Source organism: Pyrgilauda ruficollis, unplaced genomic scaffold (assembly GCF_017590135.1).
Source record: "Pyrgilauda ruficollis isolate IOZ18807 unplaced genomic scaffold, ASM1759013v1 scaffold45, whole genome shotgun sequence".
Taxonomy (NCBI): domain Eukaryota; kingdom Metazoa; phylum Chordata; class Aves; order Passeriformes; family Passeridae; genus Pyrgilauda; species Pyrgilauda ruficollis.
Window position 1 is genome coordinate 1,845,513 of NW_024526044.1, and position 24,341 is coordinate 1,869,853.

Genomic DNA, 24,341 nt, shown 5'->3' on the forward strand with positions numbered 1-24,341 from the left:
TGGGTAATTCTCTTGATGGCTTTTATTCCTTCCAGGTTTAATACACACCAAGACATTAAATACTCAGAATTCACCTGAAAGAAAATTTCCATTATCCCATCTTCCATCAGCTTTGAGAAGTGCTTTGGAAAGCCATTACAATACACCACATCTGGAGGGGATGCTGCCCTGCAGAAGGCACCACTGTGCTCGTGCAAAGAACCCTGACCCAGCTCACCCTGCTCCCCAAAACCTCACCTTGCACCTGGAGACAAGGACCCCACCACCTGGTCATGAGAACAGCCTGTGCTGAAGTGACATGGCCACTAGATGTCATTCCTTTTTCACTCAGATGGAGGGCAGAGAAGCATTTACCTGGCAGAATGAAGTCCCCACACACGCCAGGGAGCTGCGGCAGTGCTGTGGTGCAAGGTCCTGCAGCCCCACAGACACAAACCTCCCTCCAGAGAGAATAATTCTGTCCTGGCAGGACAAAGGACCACACAGCCCAAGACCTGTGCTGTGATTTTATGGCTCTTCACAACTGTACCATACTGAGGGAGATCCTTAACCACAGCTTTACAGCAGAGGAGTATCCACGATGGACACAGAGCACACGTGTGCTGTTACATCCACTGCAGCTGGGGATTGATGCCCAGACCTGACAACATGTTGGGTGTCCATTCTGCTGAGACTCAGGAGGAATTTGGCGCCTTTTTTCTTCTTAGAACTTACGTCCAAGTCACTGTGTGAGAAAATGCTGTTTGGGAGCTGAGCACATCACAGCCCCAAGCCCAGCTCCCCGTGGAGATGGGAAGGAAGGACCCAGACTCCAAAACTGACATGAATCCAGTCTGGGTCCACAGGGGCATAAACTGGGCTCTGCATGACATCCTTGAGTTCTGTGACATATCTGCAGTTTGTAAGAGTATAACTAAGGGGAAACTTTGGTCCTACACTAATAAATATTTAGAGACCCTTTAGGACGGAATGAAAATTCAGAATTATATAAATAATAAAAACATTCCTCCAAGGATGTTCAGTGACTTGAGCACAAAGAAGTCAGACCACCTGTATTTGAAAAGATTTGATGTCTATTTAAGATACATCACTTACTGCTCCTTGTTGACCCTCCTATGAATACAGACAGGGGGTACACAAGGATTTCTCATTTATTAGCATATAGACTTCTGCACTGCTCTGTGATTTCTAAATTTACCATGCACATTTCAGATATTCTGCATCTACGGATTATGAAGGCTAGAATGAACCAGACCACATCATTTCACCTTCGAAATCTTCATTTTTACCTTAACCAGCTCTAAAAATTTGTCATTTGCAATGTCTGGTTTTTTTCTTCTTGCCCTCCAGGAATATCTTGGAACATATAAGAACAGAACAGAAGAAGACTGTGCTAATAAAGCATAAGAAAAATGATTAAAACCAGATGTACTGAAGAATGTCTACACATTTACTGCCAGCACACACAAATACATCTGTTAGAGCTATCAGTGAAATACAAATTTTACCAGCTACCTGTTACCATTTAGAGAACTTACAGCCCTCTTGAAATTATATCCAAGCCATAAACCCCAAATATCTCTCACTGCTCAGGATTTCACTCAGAAGTATTAATAACTCTGATATGTCTACAGCCAATTGCTGTGAAACAACTTCATCCTCTTTGGTGCAATCAGACATGGGCAGTTTGCCACGTTATTTCAGCTCCTTCAGCGCCTTGGCCAAATCCGTCACCAAACAGTTTTGCTGGTTCATGAATCAGTCTTTTCCCTTTTCCTTTTTCTCCCCTGAAAGTCTTTATTCCACAGTTATCCATCAGAGCTCCTCCTCTCTGCCCAAGCAGCTCGGAGAGGCAGCAGATATCAACATCCATGAATTAAAACCGGTGTGAGCATGCATCACCCTGCTGCTGTGGGGATACTCACAGTGCTGGTCGTGAATTCAGGGGGGTTGTCATTCACATCTGTCACTGTGATGATCGCTGTGGCCGTGTTTGAGAGACCATAGTTCAGATTTCCTTCCATATCTGTTGCTTGAACAATGACTATGTACTGCTGAACTTTCTGGAAAAAAAAAAAAAAAGAAGAAAAGATGAGAGATAAAAATGCACCCTATAAAACACCTTGGTTTATTTTCCACATACAAGTGTGATTTTTAAGCAGACTAAGAAGTCAATTGGATCAAAAATGTCAGTAAAAAAAAAATTCAATTAATTTTTCTGCATTGTTTTTGAAGTGATTTTTGCATAGATTCGTGGACATCACCTGTCTCATGGGAAAATAAAAGTCTTATGGGCAAAATTCTCTGGTTGAAGCTGACATTTTTATTAACTTTTAAGCATTTTCTGCAACATTAGCTTTTGTCTTCAGAAAACCAGTAAAAGTTTTGTTCATGTGTTTTCACTGAAAACATTGCTAAGAACATTATACCCCCAAAATTGACATCAACATTGCCTGGCAGCCCTCCAGCTCAGTCTGCTCACACTGTCTGATGCCCAAAAAGCATTAAAATGCTCTTCGTGTTTCAATCCTTAACACAATCTTGGTAAATAAGGAGAATTTAAGTCCAGTATGGAAGAAAAAAATAATTCAATGCAATAAACAGCAGTTCAGCAGAACTAATTTAAATTCCTGAGCACCCCCTACAACACAGCTCTCAAAGGGAAAAAACCTCACAGATCCAGCCATAAAAATCACACAGTGAAGTTCTAAAGGATGCTGTAAGTCAATGCAACTGGAAAATAAACCTGAATAAAACAGGAGAGGCCATCTGATGTTGCATGTGTACATATCTTCCTGGGATCTCTTAGGAGTATCTGCCTGCATCAAGAGAAGTCTCCTGATCTTTACAACTGGCCCCAACAATAAATTTTCATTTAGACCTGCAGAATTTACTATTGATTACTGTCGTGCTCACAGAGCAATTTACAGGCAGATAGGAAAGAAAAGCTCCTCTTCTGAGAAGTGGACAAAGGGAGGCACAAGAAGCAGGGAAGGATCCAGCCAAAAGCTCAACACAACCCTGCTCCTTAAGGCTGCAGGAGGCACATCAGAGAGCCCCAGAGGTGTGTAAACCAAGTGGAGGCAGAATTTTATGCAGGAAAAGCTTTTTTGTGAAGTCAATTGGAGGGACTTTGGTGCAAAGAAAGACCAACTACCCCAAAACACAGCTCTGGTACCCAGGGCTGCTCCTTCAAGGTGCCAATGCTAAAAGTGTGTGTAAAATGTCAAACGTCCTCTGAAGTTACAAAGGGCAGGAACTGGGTCAGTTAGGTCCCTTTATTCCCACATAAACATCCTTGAAGTGCTGTATCTGGTTAAGTTCTTTAATTCTTCTGAGTTGCCAGAATAAGAGATCTGCATTTTAGCTTTATCTTGATTCCAGGGCTTTTAATTGACCTGCTAAATTGACAAGACACCACACTTAGGGATCCATCAGCACCTTGCAACTGGAATATATTATGGAAATGCACTTTCATTATCTCTTTCTATCTTGTATAATAAAACATGAGGGAGAAACTATTGTTAGCCCTTGTTTTGCCTCATGCAAGAAGGTTCTGTTCATTACTCCATTTGTAAAGCACTGCACAAGGCTGAAATGTCCTTATTAGTGAATGCAATTTCTATTTCATATCTAGATTTTACTTCCTTATTCTCTGTTATAGACTACCTGGGAAGCTGATGGAAGTGTTTCCTAGCAGGCCAAATACTCTGGTTTAAATAACAGAAGGTTTAAATCATAGAAGGGGAGGATACTTAAAAAAGTAGCAGCAATCAGGTTTCACATAAATGAGAAAAACACATCTGTGTGTGTGTACTCACAGACCCCAGGTTTACAACGGAATTGTTTTCTTTAACAAAGCACTGTTCACTGAGCTCTGTAGTGTTAATAAAAAAACCCCAGACAAATTCAGAGCACGAAATTAAAGAAGTTTAAAAGAAAGATGTTGATCAGATCATACAACACAAAAAAAAAAAAAAAAAGAAAAGGAAAATGGCCACAATTTATAAGAATGTGCAAATGTACCACAAGGAGCTGGTGTAGAGGGATGGAAAGAAGGGAGGGATGGCAAAGGAACACAGCACTTGTGCAGCAAGTGCAGGCAGTGAGAAAATGTGGGAATTGCAGCAGATCCCAAAGGGATGGAGGGATCAGGCAGGACGGACCATGATGGGAATGCACATGTTGGGGAGGTGTTGGATCTCAGGATAGCCACTGGGTACACATCAGCAGTGAGCTGCTGGGGGAACCCCAGAGACATCCCCAAAGCTGCCCTGATTTCCACCAGCTGAACACAAAACTATTGTGTTTAGAGCAAAAGAGGATTTGGACATGGAGAATGGTGTGGGAAGTTGTATAGAACTGAGACATATGAAATCACAGAAATATCTAGGTTGGGAAAGACCTTTAAGATCAAGGCCAGCCATAAAGCCAACACTGCCAAGTCCACCAAATGGAAACAGTCTGAGATCTGATCTGCCAAACCTTCAGGCTGCCACCCACATCCAGCTCCATCCCAAAGGCTCCAGCACTGTGGGCATATAAGGGTGCTCCTTTCAAGTGCCTAGTTTTACTTTATAACTAATTCAATCTCCAGTGAGATTGGCCCCAGCAGATAACAAATTACTGATTTTTTGTTTTTCTCTAGCTAATCTTTTTGCTTTTGTGCATTAAGCTGATTTTATTGAACTATTCAATCAATTTCAATTTCAGCATGTCCTTCCAATTTGTCACATCATCTCCAGGGGCATCTCAGTTTGTTGTCCTAATAGTATTATTATTGTTACGACTATTAAAAAAAAAAAAGGCAGCCTCATGCCCCCAAGCATGAGAGACATTTTCTTGATGGCATTTTGATCATACAGAATAATTTTCCTATTCTCTTTCTTTGCAAAAATGACATTTTAAGTAGCACAGGGCAGGAACTACAGCATGGAGGTAAACCAAAATGTTCCTAACATTTACTGTAAGTTTGCTCTGATGGTGATGCTGTGGGACTCAGGAAATGAGCTGTGGCCCAAGGGGGTCTAGACTAAAAACCCAGCCCCACTGAAGCCTGTGGGAGGTCCTGTGGCAAGTGTTTCTAACAAATCTTAACAGATCTTCATGCTACAGCAAAGCAAATGTGCTGTTTCTACTCCAGACAAGGAAAAAACTCATCTTGATAAGAGCAGAGCTTTTAGTCTGACCTAAAAACTAAGAAGGAGTTTTGAAGGAAAAAATTATGAAGGAAGGAATAATTAAAGGAACTGTGGCAGATATAATCTGTCTGCTCTTCTGTCAGTCATCTGACACAGTGCCCCAAAGAAATATATCAGCTAAATTCCAGAAGATGGGAATTAGATGAAGGAATTTGTTAAGCTGGCTAATGGGTAAATTAGTCAAGGGCTTGGTTGAAAAGGTGCTTTGTACAGGAGGAATGGCAGCTTGGAGGAAGGGCAACTGACTAACAGAAAGATGTGACCTAATAGCACAAAACTCAGGAAAATGCAGCAAGGCACCAATAAAATAAAACCTTCCTGGAAGTTGTTCTGTTGGACACGAGGAAGAAGGGCTGTCCCCGTGTCCCACCAGCTCCCTGCTGCCGAGCAAGGGGGCAAACACCCTGTGTGCAGCTCTGAGCAGGGCACAGCTGGCAATCCTGAGCCCTGTGCCAAGCAGCCAGGGCTCATCAGGATGCTGAGCACAAGCCAGGCCCTCCTGCTCACTGCTGAGCCCCTGGATCCATCCAGGTGCTGGCACTGAAGAGCCCATCACAGGAGAAGAGCCTGCAAGAGCCTGGCTTGTTTAGTCTAGCAAAATGAAGGCTGATAGCAGATATGATTGCTGTCTATAAATAACATCAGGAGGATAAACACTAGGAAGGCAAGGAAGCAATTTAAACTAAAGGACAATGTTGACACAAGAACAAATGGGTATGAACTGGCCATGAATAAATTTAGGTTGGAAATTAGTAGGTCCTTTACCAATAACAGAGTGAGATGCTGGAGCAATCTAATACAGGGTCTGGGGAGCAAAAACGTTCAAAAGAATATATTAAATTAGGGCTAAATCCTCTTGGTCTAGGTAGAAATTATGATAAATTGAGCTAAAGCAGAAGGCAGATCTCTTAGCATTCTCTGTGTACAAACAACTTTTTAAAAAGAAAAAGAAAAAAAACCCCTTCAGTCCAAATAGCACAGACTGTTCATGTGAAAAGGCTTAACACTGATCGTTATCACTGAACCAGCCCATTCCACTGGCACACACAAAGGACCAGGTGCCCCAAACAAAATTACAGGTTTTGCAAGTGGCTCTCCCCATCCAGACAGAGCCTGGCATGGAAAGCATGGGCTGAAATCCCTGGCTGAGCTGAGCAGAGTCTTGCTGAGAGAGGGTAGAAACAAGAGTAAATCGTATTCAGAGACAGAGTAGAAAAGAACAAAGTATTTTAAAATGAAGCCCTAGTGATGGAGTGCTACCTGTGATCCCAATTTTCAAATCTGCACGCACAGTATTTGAGAAATGTGGCTACTGCCAGTTTACACAGGCAATTATTATACATCACACATAAGCTGGGGAACTGTGTATACCAAAGTCCAGAAATGCAGTAATTATGTGATTAAATTAATCTGCATTATGGACAAAGGGTTTGCAAAATTAGGAACTACATTTTCAAAGCTCTGTACAAATATTGTCCAATTAATTACTACTTCCTGAGGAATGTATGACTAGCTAATTTTAGCATCACGTCTGGTAAAGCAAATAAGGTTACCAGGATGTAGGATGTATTAGCATGAATCTACTGGTGAAGGAGATAGGAAATCTAAATTCTCTTTCTTCCTGTGGTTATCCTCACATCTCCTTTATATCTATGTTTTTTTCCATTTCCCCTTAATTTTGCAACACCAATGAGATGAATATGAAATGTTCTTGTAATTTGTTTTCTAAATAATTTTTTTGCATCCTAGTGAAGACTTGATGTTCATGTTTTTGGGTATCAGAGATGGCAAACACACCATTAATAAATACTGCACCAGAACCAGGAAAGGCAATTTAAAAATAAATAAACAAACTCTTCCCAAACATTCACTTGACTCAAGCAAAAGTACTTTTTCCAAAAAGACCTCAACAGCCACCATTTATACAAAGCTCACAGGAAGCTTTTAAAGCATCTATCCCTTAATACTCCCTACTTAGCTTTGGTTAAACAAAAACAGATTTCCAGCAGGAAGCCCTCTGCTGGGAGCTCTGGGAAGAAGGCAGCTTTCACAGGACACCCAGGGAACCCAGCAGAGCTGCAGCTCCCCCAGCGATGGTGGTGCTGGGTGAGCCTCACCCCTGTGCCAGAGCTGAGCAGAGCCTTTGATAAACCTTGCCTTTTTCATTCCTCACATCCAACACAGCATCACGCTGCGGCTGCAGAGCCTCAGCAGACATCAAACCCTGGGCTGGAAATCCCAATGCACAGGTTGCTGCCTGAGCTAAAAAGATGCAGTTCTGCTCCATCTCTGCCTCGCTGCACAGGACCAGCTCCTACCTGAGGTGCCCATGTTTCTGCTAAGACAGGCATAAAACAAGGGAGGGAATGCTATTTTTAAAAAAACACTTGCTTAGTGCTGCACAGCCAGACAGTGAAGGAAACAGCCAGGGTGTTTTCTCCATTTGGCTGAGGCTACATTGGCTTTTCCTCCAGCATGGCAAGGTGTTCCCCTTTCACAAGCCTCTGGTGTATTTGATTTTATGAGCTGCCTGTGCTGGCAGAGCCCCAGGCAGGGCTGGTGCTGCTCTGGCTCTGCCCAGCAAGGCAGCGTTTACTCTGCTGGGAACAGCCCTGTGCTCCCCAGGCTGCCTTTCCTCCTGGCAGAGGTGTTGGTGTGACACCCTGGCCTGTGATGTGCTGGTCAGACTCTGTGTGTTGCTGTGACCCTCTGACCAAACCTGCCACCACCCAAACACCAGTGAACTCCTCTGTGCCAAGAACAGTCTCAGTCCCACCACCCACACCTCCAGTCTGGAGGAGCTGTTCCACTCCCCTTCAAAAACCATTTTTTCTGATAAAAATTAAGGTCCACAGCCCACGACTGGAGCTATATTGACATCCAGCTTTAATGGCTTTCTCCTGGCAGCCTGATTAATAACCAGCAATAAAACTACTTCTTAACACTTTCCCTCTCAGCACCTTAGACCCATAACTTGGGGGATCTGACATACAACTGATCTAATTCTCTCTTAAGCTACTGCACTTCCTGATAGTAAATTAATGTGTTACAATTTACACCTTTTAACCCATTTGGAACCACCAGACACACCATTGACTTTTCCAGCTTTTCCCAGGGTGGGTGTTGAATCTCCCACATAAGTGTAAACGGGACCTGCTCCAGCTTTTAGCTCTTTCCTCTTTTCTGTGGCAGCTTCTGAAAGCCAAACAGCCTCTGGTGGTGGGTACAACACCCAGCACTAGCAAGCTGAGCTTTCCTATGAAAGCAGGAGGAAGTGCTTTAAAAGTTACCTGAAAGAAACTGAAAATGATCTTTTTTATCGCACAGAGGTTACAACATCAAAGAATGCCAGAAAGCTTTTCAGGAGTCTGCTCTGTTTGGCCTTTCAGTAGCGTGAGACCAAGCAGCAGAGTGGCTGCTGCCCTGGGCTGCCTTTTCTTGTGTCATCCAGGCAGGGGAAGTGGTGAAGTGGAAACTGCTCCTGCACTGGGTACAGAGCAGACCCCAGCAGGCATCCCAAAAAGCCTTCCAGCATCCTGGCCACATCTCCCTGGAGCCTCCCAGACAGAAGGTCTGTGAACCAAAGAGAATTGCTCATGCACCTCATCTCATGGTGAGTGCCAGGACGCTGCTGAGCTGCTCCAGGAGCTCAGCTCAGCTCTGAGAGTGATCTGCCACTTGTCAGGGATACACAGGGAAGCTCACAAATACAAACTCCAAGCACTAAACAGCCCTGAGACTAAACCAGGAAAAAAAAAAAAGGAAAAAAAAGAAACAAAACCAACCCACAGCAGACAAATAACTGGAAATGGTAAGACAGACTGGGGATCCTGATGGATCATTTTAATGATTCTCTTAACAATGCCTGGTGCCAGCAATACTGTGCATAGAAAGGCTGTATTAAGCTGGATCTGAGGTGCTTTGAGTGCAATATGCTGCCACCACATTCATCTCAGATAGATACTTTCTTTTTTTTTTTTTTAATTTTTTTTTAAATTTTTTTTTAGGTGCTTTGAGTGTAATATGCTGCCACCACATTCATCTGAGATAGATACTTTTTTTTTTTTTTTTTTAATTTTTTTTGGAGTTTTATCCCTAAGGGATTAGATACTGAGCCTGGGCTATCAAGGTTTTGAAAAAAAAGACCCAAGCTGCAGTAAAAAATGTGGAATTTCAATGCAGCAACTTCTGCCCAAAGAAAGGTGCATACAGGAAAATACATCCACCAAAACAGTGAAGTGACCCAAACACACCCTGCAGAGGGTTTGCCAGGCTCTGACCCCAGCTGGCAGCAGCACGTTTAGAAATGTGCTGTGTCCAAGGGTAACAGCACAGCATTGTTTGTTATTAACCCCATATTTGTTCTATACTTGTGCATTTTGACTGGTAAAGGGTGGGCAACAGAGGCCACAACATTTCTTATCTGGTATTTGAGCATAGGCATTTCTCAAAACTTGAATGAAGTGACTCAGGTGCTATGAGCTGACTTCAAAACTATCAGAATTATTGTCAAAATTATCGTCAAACCCCCCATTGTTACAGTATCTCTGTCCTTGGATAGTACCAACTTTTCTTTTAGAAAGACCATATGACTAAACTGACTAAATGTCAGTTCATGAGCTTCTCATGTGGTTATCTCACTTACACCAACGTTAGAATCACAGCATCACTAGGAATGGGCATCTCTCTTTTCAGTGATCCAAACTCCAGATCAGATGTAAGTCCACAAGGAGGCAGGGGAGAAATAAGAAAACTGAATTACCTGCTGCTGACAGTCATGTAAAGGAATGGCAGTGAGCTGGCATGAGCTACTGATAAATTTCACTAAAAAAAAAAGAGATGTGATGAATATCTTGGATAATGTATTTAGATTCTGACTACAGCCACTGTGCCAAAACAGAGGAGGGTTGTGATTAAGGCTGCAGGCTGCAGCTTGAAGATCTGGATTTCTTTAGCATTTTCCCAAACCCTCCCCAAGTGACCTTTAGCAGGTCATTTAATTTTTCCGTGCATCAAAGAAATTGAAAATAACACTTCAAAATGAAACTAAAACTCTTTCTTATCTAACAGTGATGCCATGAGAAGAGAAATCCATTTGTTGGCTGGAGCACTCGGCCGCTGGGATGAGGGAGGCTGCAGAGCTCCCATCTGCAGCCCCTTCCCTCTGCCCAGAGCTGGTGTCCATCTGCACCTCCCAGGAGCAGGAACCAGCCCAACTCCCACCAACACTTTCCAGCCTTTATGCCCCAGAGATTCCAGGTCATCTCACTAAGAGCACTTAAAAGGACACCTCAGGAATAATATGCCTTCTAACTTTTGGCTGAGGCAATTTCTGTAAAACCATGAAATTACATCTGGCTTTTCTTGGGCAGGGAGAGACGAGCAGTAGTTCAAAGTCTGGGTGGTCACACAGCACCTGGTGCTGCAGAGAGGTGCCCTCTGGTAAATATGCCAGCAGTAAATTGATGCTGCTTCCAGGTGGTTTCTGCCACTTACTGACAAAAGCAGTGAGTGCTGAGACAGAAAAAACTCAAAATCTCAAGGCAGAGAAGGGAAAGTAAACAACAATCTCAGAAACATTCATTTTTTTAGGTAAAAAAACAACCTTCTTTGGACTTGTGGAAAGCAAATTCCTCCTGCAGCGTGTAACTTCTTGGTGATTACCCAAAGGCCAGGCTTTAGGATAAAAAAAATATCCTAGTTATGTCCATTGCAGTCTTATAATCCACAAAACCTTTGCTGTCAAATGCTGCCAGAGCAATTTAATAAACAGGGAGAATGCCTTAATGTATTCTGAAACCTGAAAACCACCCATCATTAGCCCCACATGCTGTTTTCCTACTTTCTCTGCTTTAAGCCATTTAGCTGCTACAGCTGTTTTTCTTATAAGTCTGACTTCTGTTTTCATCAGCCTGATTTGTTTGCTGGTATATCACGCTTGATTAGAAAGAGGAAGAAAAACCTTTCACAATTCAGGTAAAACTGCCTTCTTCTTTAAGCTCTGTCAGGCTGGAAGCTTGAAAAAGATCATCAGGAGGATCAGTGTAGGTGAATAAATATTCATAATATTGCTCATTACTTATACTTGGTCTCATTTTTGCAGAAAGCTTGAAATTCCATACTCATGACACCACTGATGTAGCCAGACCTTTTTATTCTGAGGAACATGAGTTTTTTTTTTTAAATCTATCAGTGCAGCAACTAAAAAAAATTAAAATCAATGTAATATATTCAAACCATTTTGTCTAATCCTATATGTATACATGTGGTATGAACAACACTAAAATCCTGGATTTTAAAATTATTGGCAGTCAGGAGCACAACACAAGTCTGGGGCATCTGTACTGTGTTGACTCCTTATGGTCTGGATAAAATAAACTCATTTGGTGTCATTCGTTATTAATTGCCGAGAATTATTTTAAGAAAATAGCTTGGGTAAGCTTTTATTTTTTTAAGAAACTAGCTTGGCTAATAGCTTGGCTGGCTGCATATCATATGTGCCTTATGAATTGAAGGAAATGTCCAAACAGAGAAGAACCAGGTTAGAGCCACAAAAACAGCTGATTTAATTAAATTTGGCAGAAGGAAAGGTTAGTGGAAAACAGTCAAATAACAGAGAGGAGAGATTAATGTGAGATGCTCCCTATTGTATTTCTCTTAAGAGCTGTTTCACCCACCGTGGGCAGGGTCATGTTGTGTCGATCTGCTGAGGGAGAATGTGATTGACAACTTCTGGAAAAGAAATTCAGTCTGGTTGTGAAGCTGGAAATAGTAAAGGGGGCTTTTGTCAAAACCAGCTCTGTCTGCAAAGGCTTTGTTTCCCTGCCTTGGAAAAGGGCTACACGAAAATAGGTGCAATGGAAAAGATCTCCAGTGCTGTGGGAAAATGAACTGAAAGCTGATCCTGTGAGTGAAGGATTATTTTTTTTTCTGGCTGGAAATTCTGACCCATGACAAGAAACAAAGGCATTTGAACATGAGCAATATTTGATCTTACTGATTTTGTATATATTAATAATGTTAAAGTTGTAACACACAGGAAATAAAGACATGCAGTTGATTCAATACTTGTACTATGTCTTGGTGTAGAAGGGCTACAATTCAGACTGAATCTGATGGAAAAAACACTTAGGTCCAGAGCAAAATACAGTAATAAAGTTTGTGATAACTTATCAAATGCTACACAGCTACAATTACTTCAATGATACAAATCATTCACTGAGCAAGGTCTAGGATTAATGGAGGATAAAGTGCTACACTTTTCTGAAGGAGGCATCTCAGCTTTTTTTACAAGCTACTGATCCTGATGTTTATATCTAGTTGTATTAGACAAATAGAAAAGAAGGATTTTTTATTAAGCATTGTAATAATGGATTTGAGAGAAGTCACAAATGGGTAATAATGTGTACTCTTACAAAAGGAAGGCCACCAAAATGAAGAACTATTTTCAGAGAGCAGTCTTAATAGCACAGGGCTTCCCATGGAGCTTCCTGATGGCTGTCAGCACTCACTGCTCTCTGGGCTACAGCATTTGGGGAATGAGACACAGAATTCCCACCTGGGCAATGAGATCCCAGGAAAATACTGACTGCTCTACTGACCCATCATGGGTTTGCAACAGGAAGTGGCCGCAGGACACTCGGGCAAACTTAATTTTGGGTTCCATAATAACCAAAGCCCCAGCAGAGAAACAGCACAGTGAGGTCTGAACCCCAGCCTCTGGTGTTCAGGGGTTTTGCAGACGCTTTTCAAAGGCAGCCTGCTCTGCTATGGAGAGCACAACTCACTGTCCTGCCTGCTCAGAGGGCTTCAGACACGAGATAAAACCGGGCAAGTGAGGAACAGGAACAAATGACTTTGTGATAAAGGGAAAAACTGCTGATAAACGAAATGATTGAGATGCCAGGCTGGCAGAGTGCCACTGTGAGAGCTGCTGTGACGAGCAGGGACGTTTTCCTTCCCATACTGAGCCTGTCAGCCTCAATCAGATGTGCCTTAGCAGAGTCTCTGCACACCCAGGTGAAACTCCAAAGAGAACAGCCGCTGGCATCCGGAGGAAAACTGCTCCATGTCAGTGACAGGAGGGGGTCTGGGCAGAGCAGAGCTCCAGAAAAAGCAGATTGATATATGGAGTGTGAAATTGAATGCCCTGTTTATTAGCTTGAAAGAGGAGGGAGTAGACCAAGAAGGATTTTTGATAATCCTAAATTGTCCCAGCTGTAGAGGGAGACCTTTGGAAGGGGACCTTGGGCCCTTTCTGGTGACTGTGTATGACAAGAGGATGGAGCAGCAGCCAGAAGCCACTGCAATAATTGAAGGCAAAATTTAATTTTCTCAGATCAGAGCCTTAATCAAACAGCATTTAATTTCTACGCTTTTTTGTCAACTAAGGGATGTGCAGGATCTGTGCAAGTGTCAAAGGCCTCTGGGTGACCAGGAACAGGTTCCATCGTAGCAGGGGAAATTTTATAAAGGAATTGGCACTGCAGAGACCCTCCTGACAACCTCCCAGGTTCCAGTAATATGGAATTAACTTCACATTGCCACGAGGTATGAAAGAGGAACTTGCCAGCCACCTTTATGTGATGAAATGCAATTCTTGCAGTTACAAAATTGGAGGAATGTAGCAGTTTCTTGGCTATTAGCTGCAAGAGGGAATTTCAGCACTTCAGCTCTCCCCAGTTCTGGCTACATTTCCGCTTAAAAAACATTTATGTAGGGAAGTGCCGAATTCCATACAAGAAGCAAAATGACCCTGAATTTAGTAGGCTACATTATCAAATACTCAAAAGCAACAGACTGAAATGAAAAATTGCAAAGCATAATTCTGCCAAGATAATTAATCCTTGTTAACCCATGACCTGATCATATATGATGCTGCTCTGAGGAGCTTACTGAAATGCTATAAATAATGCCAGCATATTTTATTTTCTTTGTAGGCATAAATATTGACAAATTCACACTCATTAAACTTCTGCAAGCTGAGAATTATTCCTGTTCCTCAAATGGGGAACAAGAAGAGGAATTAAGGCTCTTTTTTCAGAGGGATTCATTGGTTTGCAGAGTCCAGTTGGAGATGCTGAATGCAGTTTTAAGCCTTCTTTATGCACAGAAGTAAAATTGTATTGATTAAATCCACCCTCACAATGTTACTTCTTTTCCCCCCACCCCCAGCTCAGACCTGTTTCTATGTGCAAGACAGTCCTTTTGCTGAGTTGCATCAGTTCCCTGAGCAGAATTATTCCAAAAAGAAACTTTTTGCACATGTAAATAAACTGACTAAGTTCTGGGCAGCAATTCATCAGTGACAGAACCAGTCCAAAAACGCAACTGCAGATATAGGTACATAAAAAATTGTTGAGAGACAAGCTGGAGTGTGAATTTGGAATGCTTTAGACCTTCCACAGGATGGCTTCATGCCACCCATCACCTGCCACAAACCTGGGATGTCTTATCCCACTTAAGGGTACCATGTGTGAGCTGGAGTCTTTTCAGGCCATGTTAATTGCAAACAATAGTCCTTATTCCAGAACTGATAATCTCCGGCAATTACAAAGGAAAACAGACACTGTGGAAAAAGAATTCCCTTAAAACAAACTATTTTTGCTTTGGTTGTGAAGTGGAATTCAAATGAAACCGTTTCATCTGTGGTCCATGCTCCAAAATTTCAGCTGCCTGTACAATGCAAGGGAAACATCCCCAAAACTGCATCCCTATTTTCTTCAGAATCCAGTTGAACATCTCAGCCCTGCAGCAGATTTAGGAGGAGTTGATGAGATTCTAAGTTTAATACTCTCCAAAATACTGGTGAGATATGTACTTTTGGAAAAGCAAATTAGTATTTTTCTGCTCCTACAGCAGTGTTAAGCTCCTGTGGAGCCGCTCACCTCAGGTTCAGGTGTATGAACTTACACTAAATAAACGTTGTGTGTGTGCTGCTGTATTTCCTCCACTTCTCAGACAAAACCATGCTGGGAAAGGAGAAGACCAGAAGCTGAAGTTTTTCACTGCAAGAAAGAAGCAGGGCTGTAAGACCAGGCTCCATGTGGGGATGGTGGGACCATCCTCTTCAGGCAGCACGCAAAGGGATTTAGGACTCTTGTCTTGGTCTCTCTCAGAAGAAGCTGGAGGCTGTGATAAGGGTATGCCAAGAATTTTGTGAGATGGATTGACTCCCTGTGGGGAGTTAAGGTGAGATCATGAAATGTATTTAATTTTATCCTAAGTTGAACTCACATTTGTGTCCCAGAGTGAAAAGGTTTTTATCTCACCCCACTAACAGCAGTGTTTACCCCTCTCTCTTGGTTAATGGGAGCTGTATGGATTTTTCATTTCTTTTTTCTCATAGGAAATGTAAGAACAGTCCAGATTTAGAGATGTATTATCTGACAGAAGAAACAAAGTGCTATCTCACACCAGCTGTAACAGGTCCTTACTCTGAGTCATTAAGGGGTCTAACTAAGCCATTAGCCCAGGGAATCACTGATGGGAGCCTTTCCCATGGAAAACCCCACAGAGACCCCACTTTCACTGCCCTGTCTGGAACAGAAACACCATCCCAGGCTGGCACCTTCTTTGGTCTAGATATTAGAGGGTACCTGTCTGAGGGACAGGGATTGTCCCAGGGATTCTGCATGGCCTGTGGAGAGATGCCATGATCTGGGCTCCTGGCAGGCTGAGGGCGCAGGGGCAGGCACAGAGGGACAAGCTGGCTGCAGGAGCATCTCTTCAGGAAGTTTCCCACCTGCTCTCCTGTGCGCATGGAGCAGAGCCCTCTGCCCTTGGCTGAGCACAGCCCTGGATAAACAGGGAATTCCTGCTCTAACAAACCCTCCTCTCTCCTGGAAAGCTGCAAACAGAGCTCTGGCCACACTCCAGGGGCAACAGGAGGTGTGGATGGAGGGTTTCATGGGTTAGCTCCTGCAGTGGCAGGTGGGGTACATTTGTCTGATGTTTCTCAGCTCCTTTTCCAAAGGGAAGGGAATGCTCAGCCCTGTACCCAGGGGCTGGTGTGCAGCAGGACTGGGCCTCGGGATTTTCACAAAATGGGAGAAAAAGCAAACAAACACAATCAACAGATGGAAACCCTCAGATGGAAGGGGACATAGTGGTTATTTATTTAAAGAGCTGTTAAGTCCTAATGGAAATTTTCAAGAACCATTCCATTTAGAACTAGCAGAGGTTTACTTAGCCCATATTTTCTGTTTGTTTTCACTCATTTTTCATGTTAAAGAACATTTGCTACCAGTACTCATCTCCAGCATCTTCAATTGTGTATTCCCCAGCATTACCCTGGTTGCTACGGAGACAAGTGAGATGCCACAAACAACAAAAACCTCTTCTGGTGCAGCAGCAGTGCTCCAAGGAAAGAAATAACCCTGGAAAACATGATATCCACCAGCCCTTGCACACAAGCATGGAAAATGGGGGACATTTATGGGACAATCAATGTGCTGGACCCTAAGTCTAAACAAAATATTTCCCCAGAGCTGCTTCCCCGTCGCCAGCTGCTTTTCAAGCTGCACAAAAGCCACAATCCATATTCCTCTAGACGTGATGCCAAAGAACATTTTCTACCTGGATTTGAATAATGTGAATATATTAATTAAAGTTGATAATGGCTGATAATGATTTCCATCAGCAGTAGAATGTTGCTATATTTATCATTATTTATGAGATCACTGTACCTCACTGTAATTTATACAGAGAAGACTTGAAGTAACGTGACTTGACATCTTAACAACTTTTCTGATCACACCTTTAAAGCCACAGAACGTTGTTTTTTCAGACAACTAGATTAGTAGGGAAAGGAAAGAGAAGAGATCAAGCCCCCCAGGTTTTGATCAGCTTACCCTTGGAAGGGAGTTGAATTTGAGACTGGCCACAGCACTGGCAAAATTAAGGGGACAATTTAGCATTTGTATTAATTATGGCCATTGCTTTGCAGATCTCAGATGTGATCTGCAGACAGAAGTAGGGCTTAAAGAGAGATGTGGGAGGGAGAACAGAAACTCTGTGTCTTGTCCTTTCTAAAATCCATCAGGAGCTGCCCCCACGTTCCCTGGGCTGAGCAGCAATGCCACAGGGGTCTGGGGCTGGCAACCCTCCCAGCTGCCCTGGGGCTCAGGGAAAGAGCATCTCTCCCTAGGCAGCCCTGAGGGGCCCTTCACAAAGGGAGCTTGGCAGCAAGGTGGAAGAAGCATCTTGCAAGAGCCAGAGGAGGCAGCAGGAGGAAATCTGGAAGATGTCTTCTGCAAACTCTTGGGCTGGATGGGTGGGGAGAGACTGGACCCTCCCTCAATGGGGACAAGAAGGGATGGTCCCACTAAGGAAGCACCCAAATCCTCACACAGGGGTGGATCAGTAAGGTCTACAACCCCGTGGGGTGGGACTCATGATTGCCTGGTTCTCAGTCTGGGTGCTGGAGGCATTTTTCCTGCTGCTGCTGTGGCCGGGCTCAGTGGGGCTCCTGGTGGGGAAGAACCTTCCAGAAGAAAAATTAGAGAGTCAGGCACTGAACATCAGGCACTCCCAGTGCTTTCATGGTAGTATAACCTAAAACCAGCTGAATTATATCTGACTTCAAAAATTCTGTTTTATATCAGGTCACTGGTTATAGACATGCGAGTGAAAATTCTGAAAAAACCCACCAAAATATCAAAGTAAGCATTTCCTACAAAGCAGGTCCTAGTGATATAAAATTTATAAAACATGAATTCATAAAATATGCAAACCAAATTCACTTTTAGCTGGCATGGCCAAAACTCAGAAACATCAGTAACTGACAGACTGAGGTTAAAACAGCTCAGAAAATACAACAAGCAAAAAAACCATCCAGGAGCCCCCAAATCTCTCAAAGCTGCTGACATCCCTGCTTTTGGTTTCAGCAGACTGGGGCACAAAGAGAGAACAACAGGAATCTTCTTAAACATTTGTTGTTAAGGTAAATCTAAAATGATTGTCTAGCACAATGTTAATTACATTGTACAGCAATCAAAACAGAGACGCCGAGTCTAATGAATCTCTACTCTCACCTTTGGAACTGAACTGGAGTGTCTTGTTCACCTCCTTATTAGCCCATAAATATTCTAATTAGGAAGCAACTCCAGATGAATAGGATTAGCAATAAGGACATTTTAGACTAGGTACACAAGAGATACTCAAAACTCTCATGTCTTATCTAAGGCTCTCCTGACATTTATAATCATGTAGAAACGCTAAATTTACATAGCTCTGCCTAATTAGACATGGTTGCAATTATGTTTGTGGGCTTCCTTTTTTTCCTGCCCAAGTATAACTTACACTGTCAACACAGGAAGCAGGAACTGAATAGAAGCTCAGCAAGAAATAAAAGTGTTTTCTGCTATTTATTTTTTCCTGGTTTTAATTTGAAATTCATATTTCTAAGCTTCTTTTTTTTTTTTTTTTTTTTCAGCTTGCAGGCAAGAACTGGCTGTTATGGATCCAAGTCCAGATCACTGCTGCTTTAGATGTAGGAAATATGCTTTTTTTAGATCATCAGCATCCCAAGAGCAGGCACTAAACCAGGCCAAATTCTGCAAAAGGTGACACATTCTGCAGCAGGTGGGTCGCTCGTGCTCTTGGTGACAGCAAGAAACCAAGAAACTTGTTTCCTTTGAGGACTGTAAGGTCCCTGAAATTCTTATCCTGCTTATGAATTTTCCTAACTGCCCTGGGGTTTTTGATTTCAGTCCCTCTCTCCAGCCTGAACTTGGCATTTCTACAAGAATCCTGTGTTTATCTTTCTTGGCCTTCAGAAAGCTGGTGGGAAGCAGGTAATCCATCACGTTGTGTTTCTGTGCAGCAAATGTTGGCATTATTGGGCAGAGATTTGATAAATGATGTGTACATTAGAAAACTGAATTTCAATATATTGTCTTTGATGTCCATAATCACAGATAGAGTTCTTTCACCTCAGCTCAAATATAAATCAAGGTAAGTTATATGCACTCAATTCAACATGCTCACAAATTCCTCTTTCAGAACTAAAGCACAATCACGAAAGCTCACCTGTGTCTGCAGGCTCACCTGCACCGAGGTCAGGCTGCAGCCAAGGTAGGAGGAGATGCCCATACATATAAAAACCCTCAGGACTGGGATATTAGGGAATTCCCAGGACAAACATCCACAAATCCTTTTTCCTGACTGCTTAATTATCTCTACTCCTAAATATTTTGTTTATTAGAAAACCAGCACCTTATTTGACTCCCACATCATGTTTCAAGCTCCATGACAGTGATCAGAGAATCATGGAATCATGGAACAGCCTGGGTTGGAAGGGATCCTAAAGCTCATCTCCTGCCCTGGGCAGGAAAACCTTCCCCTATCCCATCTTGCTCCAAGCCCTGTCCAACCTGGCCTTGGACACTTCCAGGGATGGAGAAGCCACAGCTTCTCTGGGCACCCTGTGCCAGGGCCTCACCACCCTCACAGTAAAGAATTTTTTCCTAATATCTAATCTAAACCTGCTCTCTTTCAGTTGGAAACCATTAAATGGCTCATGCCAGCAGAGTCACAGAGCCCTTGGAAGCCAGGCTGCCTGGTGGCAGAGGTCAGTGGCTCCAGGCAGAGCAGGACTAAAGAAAACTGTCTTAATAAAGACTCCTGAGGAATGAGACAACAACCAAAGAACAGGATGAAAACCTCCTGTTTCTAGCTCCACTGCTTGGAACGTGGGAGAGGTGGAAAAACAACAGTTCTGCTCCGGCAGGTTTATAGAAGCCAAAATTAAACAATTAAGAAGCCAAGTCCCCTCCTTCAGCAAACTGAAGTGAAGCAGATCACGCAGCAAAGTGACCCCCGTGAGCACTCCAGGCTGTTCCTCACAGCCCACGCTGGGCACATCCAGCAAGGCAGCCCAAAAACCCAACTGCAGCTTCCCAGAGAATTCCACAACACAGAGCTGCCTCCACGGAGCTGAAGAGCAGGGCTGTTCCTGAATATCTGCTCCTCAAAGGATATACCCAGCAGGCTTTCTCTGGCCAGGACATCAGCCCTGTGCCTGCTTTCTTATCAAGCCTTCTTATCAAGGCTTGTATCGGTCAAGGCAGTCGGATGTGAAAGCCTCTGATGACAGCCCAAGGAGCTGAAACAAAATCAATAACCACAGAAACCCCATCCCATCCCCTGCTCTGCTGTATTTAAGATCAATCAATATGCACAAACGACCAGTGCCAGGCACATCTGCACTACTCGTGCACATAATCAACTTTGTCTTGTCTCAGCTTAATACAATTTTCCACCATATTAGCAGCCTTTATGATATCCTGTCTTCTCAAATAGACGTGATTCGGAATCACTGCATAGTTCAATTGGATTACTGGAGTTGCACACAGACCCACACTGTCACACTTCCCCCTCCAAATCCACTCTTGGTGACAGCCTCTCCTCACTCCACTGAGGTTGGGATTACAGCCATGTTTGAAGTGTTTGCAAGGAGGTGACATCCGTGGCCACAGCCAGCTTCCACCAAAACCTCTGGCAGAAGAATATGTGTGTGCGTGTGTATGTATAATTAACAGACTGGGAAAAGAAATGAACAAACTTATCAAATGCCATGCTGAAGCATCCATTAGAAACTGCACACACTTTTAATGACTTGGGTGAGGGTTGCTGTTGCATAAATTTATTTAACATTAATGTCCCCAGTTTGCTGTAAATTTCACACTGTGAAATTACCAGGGCAGTTCTAATGGAGCTGAAGACTCCAGCTGCACTCCATGATAAAGGAGGAAATAATTATGAATTCCTCTGGGAAGCCAAAGAAAGTCAAAGATCTCCTTCGAAACTGCTCCCAGCTGAACTGCTCATCAGCCAGCTGAGGAGGTGCAGAGCTGGGGGAGGCGGGATGAGCAGGACGCTCCCACTGACGACGGCGCTGCCATCAGCTGACATTTAATTTGGAAGGATTGAAAGCTGGTGTCTGAAACAACTTCTGCCAAGAAACATTATGAACAGTCAAGACAGAGCATGGAAGTGGTTTTATGTTCCAAGTTGGGATGATACTGTGTAATTTTACATCTAATCACCTAGCGCGAGACGTAACCGGCACACGCAGCTCCAGGAGCTCGTGCCTGCAGCTCTGAGATGCCTGGATCATGAGAGGATGCTGCACTATGTGTACTGTTCTACCTAGGATGGCATTCTCTATAACCCTTCAAATTCAGAGCTAACAGCCTTTTCAAGAGTTTACAAGAGTGGAAAAAGTAAAAACTCCTCTCTTCCACCCTCCTTCTATCCTTACAAATGTCTCTTCCTCCTGTTCCTGTTCTCCCTTTTATCTTCCTGTTCCTTCTTGTTTCCTCCACACCACCATGGGCTGCCCTGGCCAGCAGTGCTCTCCCTGCAGCAGGAAAACCCACCTGGACAGAGAACAGCTGGGGCACACCTGGAGACCCCAGCCCCTGCCTCCTCCCCACCACCGCACTCCTTGCCTGGCATCCTCCCTCTGTAAGCTTGGAATTCAGGCACGCAAACCAATCATGGCTCACCTCTGAGTACACCTCTAAAATGATAAAACAACTCATTCCTGGTAGATGAATCAGAGAAATGTAAGAAACAAAACCACCTAACGGGGCAGACAGGCAGTATTTATTCAGTTCCTCCCGGTGCATCACTCATAATAACGTCTTGCAGTGTACTTCAGGCTTGTTCCCTAAGAACAAATATAATTCTTATTTATAATGCAACAAAGGATAAAGCAGGTTTCCTGATTCTGATAAGCGACTCTCTGATTATTTCTTCAATAAAAACCGTCACATCTTTCAGATTATTCTTTCATGTTTTATTCTGGTTTGGAACAGAGACAGCACAGACGAGCATCTCTGCGCCTTGAGTCACTTGGTTTATTTCCTCATTTATAGAACCTTGGGACCTGCTAGAGAGAATTTCAGTGGTGCTTTAAGGACTTCTCAACTTTGTGGACTGGACTTGCCGCAGTGAGTAACCAAGGCCCGGCTCAGGGTCACCCTTTATCAGGTAATTGATCTGTGAGATGAAAACAGAGGGGGAGGGAGTGAGGCTTCATCACCTTGGATGGTGACAAAGGGCTCTCCTGGAACTGCAAACATCAGCCCTTCCCAAGAAACAGCAGCCCAGGATGCTGCTGGGGAGCCTGCCAGCAGAACAGCTCAGTGCATCAGCACACACCAGACATTGGTTTGATGCACTGAAATGGGGTGAAAAACGTGAAATGAAATGTGATCGCTTCTTTGGACTCTCTGCTTGCATTCCAGTTTCTCTGCAAAATACGTGCCATATTATTTACTGTGTCTTCTTTTGAGGTATCTGTCACCATATGACTTAGAAACTCCAAACATACTAAGAATGGGATTTTCTGTGTCAAAATGTCCCATTGAAATTCAGACACCTCCTTCTCACAGTCTGTGCAACACTGAGAAGCAAACAGGGCCCAGACCTTATTGGGAAAAAATCCCCAAACAAATGTTGTGTTTATGTAACGATCTATTTATTTAGGGCTACTTCAATCAGATACAGCTGGTTAGACTTGAAAATAACTGCATGTGAAAATGCAAACAATAATTTATGTAACTTTAAATGAGTTTTTGCTAGATGCTTTTGATGCATTTTCCTTGAATGCTCCCATGCACATCTGGATATGAAGTCTGTAATTTAGCTTTATTTATTCCCTATGGAAGTTGGAAAGGACTGTGCCTGTGCCCCTCTCTGAACTGCCCTGGCACAGAGTCTGGGGTCAGCAGAGTAGCACAAAATCCATTTCTCAAATGTGTCAGTCAGCCTTTGAAGATGCTGATACTGCAGGCAATGGTCACTCCGAGTTACATTAGCAGCTCTTATTGCAAACACTGGAATTAGTTTTCAGAAGAACATCCCTAAATACCCATTTTGATATGGTTGGATGACAGTAGTGGCAGAGACCATATAGAGAGCTGAAGGGGCCTGAGGATGAAAACTGGTGGAGAATATTATGACAAAATGGTTTTTCATCACAAGATGCTAAGAGTGAAACTGCTCCCAAGGACAGGCACTTGAAAGCTCTCCCTCACTTGGAATTTATTTTTACATTGCAAAAGAGTCCTTTCTAAAATGGTTTTAATGGGCTGAGCTAACTTTGACAAAAATTGATCTTTCAAAATGTCAAACATCATTTTAAAAGACCAATATCAATGCGACATTTTTGCAGCTATTAAAACAAAAATGCTAAATCTCTCCAGATTTTATTTTCTGACTGGTAATTACAATTTAAAAAAAATCATTATTTTGTCCTAATCTGGGAGTGGGGAAAATGTTGTGGGGTGCTTCCTGCTCAGTCAGGATCATCTGTATAAATGATTGCTGATGCTTCGATTTTAATCTGATGGACAGATCTCAGAGATTCTCCTGCTTTTTACTTTAGGGGTTCTCAGGGATATAGCCATGGCCAAAGGAGCTGGGGGTGGGCTACCTACCCTAAGAACCCTCTGATGCTCTGCAGATTACCCTGCAGGCTATTTTCCTAGGGAAGTTTGCTCAGTTATTTTGTCAAGAGCTGATACCCTCAAATCATGAGGCCACCCAGCTCCTCTCCAGCACTCACTGGTGGAAGCTGCTCTGCTGCTCATCTGTGGAGCAGATTTTCTCATAGTGCACAGCACTGGTAACCTTCCAGATTGTCTCTTTATGCCCAAAGATGCTTTCTTTCAGACCACATCTAGCTGCTGATTTACCAGCAAATACTGTTCATTATCTTCTCTGTCAAACATCATCTTCTGATATCAAACATACGGGGAGGGGAGGGAACAGCACATAATTTACAAACCTAGTAATGCATTTCCCATCACACTCCTCTCCATTGCCATGGCCACAAAAAGATGGAATCAGCCAAGATGAAAGCGTTTTCAGGGCTGAAGTTTAATGGCTAAAATAATTGCAGAAACATACACATCTCCAAAACAAACCACTTCCAGAATGAGTAATGTGTGGAGTATCCTCTCATCTACTACTTCACATCAGTACAGGCTCCCCTCTGAGCAAAACACACCCAGTGTAGGGTAGGGTATTTTGATAACAGCAGATCTCTGAGGCTGGGCCAACTCTGCTGCAAGCAAGCACAGGGTTGGCCCTGAGTTCAAGAGACAAGGCAAGGATGCTGCTCTTCTG

At 43.2% G+C, this 24,341-nt stretch overlaps 1 protein-coding gene across 1 annotated transcript in view; it reads right to left on the bottom strand.

Moving 5' to 3' along the window:
- The window catches only part of CDH4 (cadherin 4), a 415,345-nt gene that overhangs the window by 41,307 nt on the left and 349,697 nt on the right, over positions 1-24,341 (bottom strand). Inside the window, exon 8 of the mRNA XM_041478439.1 lies at positions 1,926-2,063. Coding sequence (XP_041334373.1) covers positions 1,926-2,063 — 138 coding nt within the window. The remainder of the gene's footprint in view (positions 1-1,925; positions 2,064-24,341) is intronic.